Source organism: Vigna radiata, unplaced genomic scaffold (genome assembly GCF_000741045.1).
Source record: "Vigna radiata var. radiata cultivar VC1973A unplaced genomic scaffold, Vradiata_ver6 scaffold_829, whole genome shotgun sequence".
In the NCBI taxonomy this organism is placed as follows: domain Eukaryota; kingdom Viridiplantae; phylum Streptophyta; class Magnoliopsida; order Fabales; family Fabaceae; genus Vigna; species Vigna radiata.
Window position 1 is genome coordinate 1639 of NW_014543202.1, and position 4550 is coordinate 6188.

The 4550-nt window shown below is 34.5% G+C and overlaps 1 protein-coding gene across 1 annotated transcript; it reads right to left on the minus strand.

Moving 5' to 3' along the window:
* Window positions 1–841: 841 nt before the first annotated feature.
* On the minus strand, window positions 842–4544 carry LOC106753229 (putative disease resistance RPP13-like protein 1). Its single transcript, XM_022777435.1, has 2 exons — window positions 1291–4544; window positions 842–1098 (listed from the first exon to the last, which is right to left on the minus strand). Exon 1 carries the CDS (start codon window positions 4462–4464, stop codon window positions 1336–1338), a length of 3129 nt encoding a protein of 1042 aa, XP_022633156.1. The 5' UTR covers window positions 4465–4544; the 3' UTR covers window positions 842–1098; window positions 1291–1335.
* Between the last annotated feature and the right edge of the window lie 6 nt (window positions 4545–4550).

Genomic DNA, 4550 nt, shown 5'->3' on the forward strand with positions numbered 1-4550 from the left:
TAAAAATGTTACTATTTTCATCATGTTTGATTGGTAGTACCCATGGGTTAAGAAAATGTTTTGGAAGTAGTATAGAATGGAGTTATGTTTTCCTCATAGAGTAGTTGAAAAAATTTATCTACGCCCAGTGTATGTTCCAAAGTAGCTTTGTTACTATTGTTAGTATTTTGAAGTTGTGAAAGGAATAGTTGATGGAGTAGAGAAAATGTGAAAGTAGTAGTTAACTACTCTACTTTATAGTTATCTTAATTGTGGTAGATGTTTTTTTACATCAAATGATAGAGTACATAGGTATTTATAGACTCATAGATTATTCTAAAAAATACTAATTACAATTTATGTAGAATGTTCTAAATTTTTACCTATGTAAAATGTTCTTATTTTTTCTTTTTATATTAGACTTTTCTACATATTCTAAATTTGTATTACATTTCAATACTTTCATCTTAGAATTTTCTATATTCTTTTAGAATTTACATTACAATTTAATAAGGCAACCATAAAGACACCAAATTTGATAATAAATTATCGAATATCCAACTTATGGATTGACAAGTGTTTGGAAGGTGGTAGATTCTCAAGTATTTTATTTTCTTTTCCTGGATCATCATGGACATGGTTCGAATTCCATCTTAACTCTAGCACCATAAGGTGTTTATTTTTCAAATTTGCTTCCAATGAATTTAAAGGATTCACAATATTTTGCTCCTCCATAATTGATAGCATTCCATGATGATTGAGTTTGAGTCTTCCTAAAAGCCTAGTACTGAATTCACAATTTTTATCGATACAAAACGTATTAATATTTGGTTTTCCTTCAATAAATAGTAGTCTTTCTAAATCTTTGATAATTTGGCATTCTTAGTTAGATTTTTGTTAGAATTTTATATTTGTTTGATTTTAGAATTCTCAGAAAATAAAAGTAAAAAAATAAAATAAAAAATAACAAACGAGTTGCAACTGAGAATTGAATAAAGAGTGTTGACAGCAACAACAGTGGTGCAGAGAATTGGAGTTGAGTAGTTTTGAGCAATCATTGAAACAACTGCTGAACCTCTTAAGTGACTTGTTGCTGCCCATTGAAGGTTTACTCAGAACCTGCTGAACCCACACACATTGGAGATAACATATGTGCAAAGGAGTTAAAAGATAAATGAACTAGAATGAATAAAAAACATCAAAAGAAGGAATTTCAAACTAATAGATCTGATGCCACTCTAATACGAAAAACATAAAAAGAAGGAAGAGTTTGTCGAAGCCATGCAATTAGAATGTGAGAAGAATTAGCACCTCTTAGCATGTGCACATCTAATTTTGAACTTATTCTTCATCTTATTACTTAACTCTCAGATTTTCAATGTGAGCAATCTTTCTCCAATCTTTGCCTTCTGGATTCTGACAACGTTGCTCCAGCAATGGACATCGCCAAATATGAAGAGAAGAGATAGATTTGGGCAGACCCTCCTCAGGTAAGCATTGGAGGTTAGGGCAATCACCAAGTGAGAGGGAGGAGAGGTTATAGAGAACCTTGTAGTCTAGCCTTTTGAGATTTCGGCAATGATTGATACTTAAAGAAGTAAGAGAAGGTGGCAGCAAAACTTCATCGGCAAAAGACTCCACATCAAGATATTCAATAGATAAGCTTCGAATACATGTGTTGACATCCAAGGTCTCTCGTAGGGAGGCGATAAGTTTTAAACTTGAAAGAGATATGTCTTTTATCTTTGATGGCAAACCTCCTTCTGGGAACTTCTCCACATTTCGACAATCAATTATCTCTAGTTCAATAAGAGATGGAAGCAGAATTTTCATGCGTTTTGGCAACAACTTCAAATTCTCCGCTCCTTGAATTTTAATAGTTTGTAGCCACGGTGCAGATAATCCTTCAATGGGAAATGATTCAAATTGAGCACATGCATAAATTGACATTTCCTTGAGATGATTATGAGGGTGCTCTTGTGAAATTCTTTGAAGGTTTTGGCATCCTTTCAGAAAAAGCAGACGGAGCATTGGAAAGAAATTTAACTGAAAGATTGTAAGAGAGTCGCACCCATCATCAATTTTCATTTCTTGAATGAAACCATAATGAGTCATGGGAATATTCACAAGTGGGCATGAACGAATACTCAAGAGTTCAAGCGTTGATGTGTTTATGCTGTGATCACTAATGATGAGGTTATCACATGACTCAATAGATAGTTTCTTTAAATGAAGAAGTTGCTCTGACAGACCTTTCAGCTTGGGACATCGAACAATAGCAAGATGTCGAAGACGTGGAAAAGAAGTAGTTTTACATTCCCATTCTTCCCATTCCTTCATGTTGTAGAATACCAATGTTTCCAACGACATGAATGAAGAAGAGTTGCTCCCATAAAATTCAGCACCAATGCTCACTATTCCATCAAGTCCTACAATATAGAGGACCTTCAGAGATGACAATAGTCCAAGGGGAGGCAAACATAGGCAATATTTACAATCCCTTAATTGTAAGGATACCAAATTTGATAAGGAATTATCGAATACCCAACTTGGGAACTGTGTACCACAATAGCTCCAGATTGAGACATGCTCCAACTGATTAGAAGGTTTTAGATTCTCAAGTACTTTCTTCTCTTTCCTTGGATCATCGGGCATATGATTCGAATTCCACCTTAAATTTAGTTGCACAATGTGTTTATTTTTCAAATTTGCTTCTAATGCATCCAAAGGATTCACAATATTTTGAAGTTCATTAATTGATAGCTTTCCACGAAGATTGAGTCCTCCTAATTGCTTAATATTAATAATCTCAGGATCTCTGTTAACACAAAACGTACTCAGTACATGAAGATTCTTCAACTCTCCAAAATGCATTGGCATCTTTGTCACTTTTGTATCTTCAAATTCCAAGCAACGTAATTTTGTGAGTTTATGCAAATTCCAAGGCAATTCCTTCATATATGAACAATTATTCAACTTCAATATCAGCAAGTTATAGAGCAAACCTACTGAGTCAGGTAGTTTTTGTATCATAGTACCAGAAAGGTCCAATGAATGGAGATGTTTAAGATCACCAATAGAATCGGGGACCTCTTTGAGGTCATAATATCCATTCAAAGATAAGACGCGTAAAAACTTCAACTCGGAGAACAAATCGTGTATAGAAATGTTGAACTTCCAACCAGAATTCATATGTCTGATAGGAACAAATGAGCGCAGTCTTTTAGCATCAGTTAAACTCCCAAAACGATTAAAATATCTTACATCATTGGATGCAAAAGAAAAATGACGGGTTGTTTTGGGAATAGAGTTTCCTTTATCAAATTTCAACCTGAAACAGAAGTCTGCACAAACATATTTTGCCAAATCATTCAGAAGGTCATGCATGAGGAATTTCATTATTAAGGTTGATGGAAGAAAGAAAGACCTCGTTAATAAATCATTGAAATACTGTTCACCAATTTCTTGTACATTCTTGTTCTGTTGAGAATGATGGAGAAAACCTTCGGCCATCCACAACAAAATTAATTCCTTCTTATCAAATTCATAATCTTTTGGAAATAACGCACAATAAGCAAAGCACCTCTTGAGGTGAGAAGGAAGGTGCTGATAACTCAATAAGAGAGCCGGCATAATTTCAATTTCTTTCGGTAACTCCCATAAGTCGCTTTCCAATACGCTTTTCCAATCTAAAATGGATGACTTTGTGCGGAGAAGACTTCCAATTGTTTTTAAAGCAAGAGGTAATCCTTTGCACTTCTCAACTATCCTTCTACCAATCTCTTTTTTCTCATCATTCAATTCAAAATCATTATCTTTTAAAGCTTGTTCTTCAAAAACTTTCCAACATTCCTCTTCTTCTAATTGCTTTAGGCGATGCACTTTAGATCTCATGTTAGAAGCAACTTTCTCATCACGTGTTGTGACAAAAATTCTACTTCCTGGAGCCCCATAGCTAAGAGGAGTTCGCACAGCTTCCCATTCTTCTCGGCTTTCGCTCCAAACATCATCCAAAACAAGAAAAAATTTCTTTCCCGACAATTTTTCTTTCAATCTTCCATGAACCATTTCTAGGTCTTCGCTATCATCTTTGGATTTTGTAATTGCCTCAAGAATTTTTTTTGTTACTGTCAAAATATCAAAATGATCGGAAACACACACCCAAGCTCTTATATCAAATTTAGTCTCCATTTTTGGGTCATTGTATACATGCTGGGCGAGTGTGGTCTTACCCAATCCAGCCATGCCCACTATGGAAAGTATGGATAGATGATTATGATTGTCGGTCTCAGATGTGAGCCAATTAAAGATCATTTCTTTGTCCGTATCTCTACCATAAATAACACTTTCAACAATCAAAGAAGATGATGGCAATTTCTGTGATACTTTACTACCTGATCTATCACCAGAATAAATACTCTCTCTCAAACCAAGAGCACCCTTTTGCTTTGCTAGATATTCTAGTTTTTCTAGGACTTCTTTCATCTCTGATTCAATTTTCTTGTTAAAGGAATTGAAAGTAGAGTTGAAGAAATTTGATACCTTGTAAGTAAAGGTTTGAGGTTCGGATT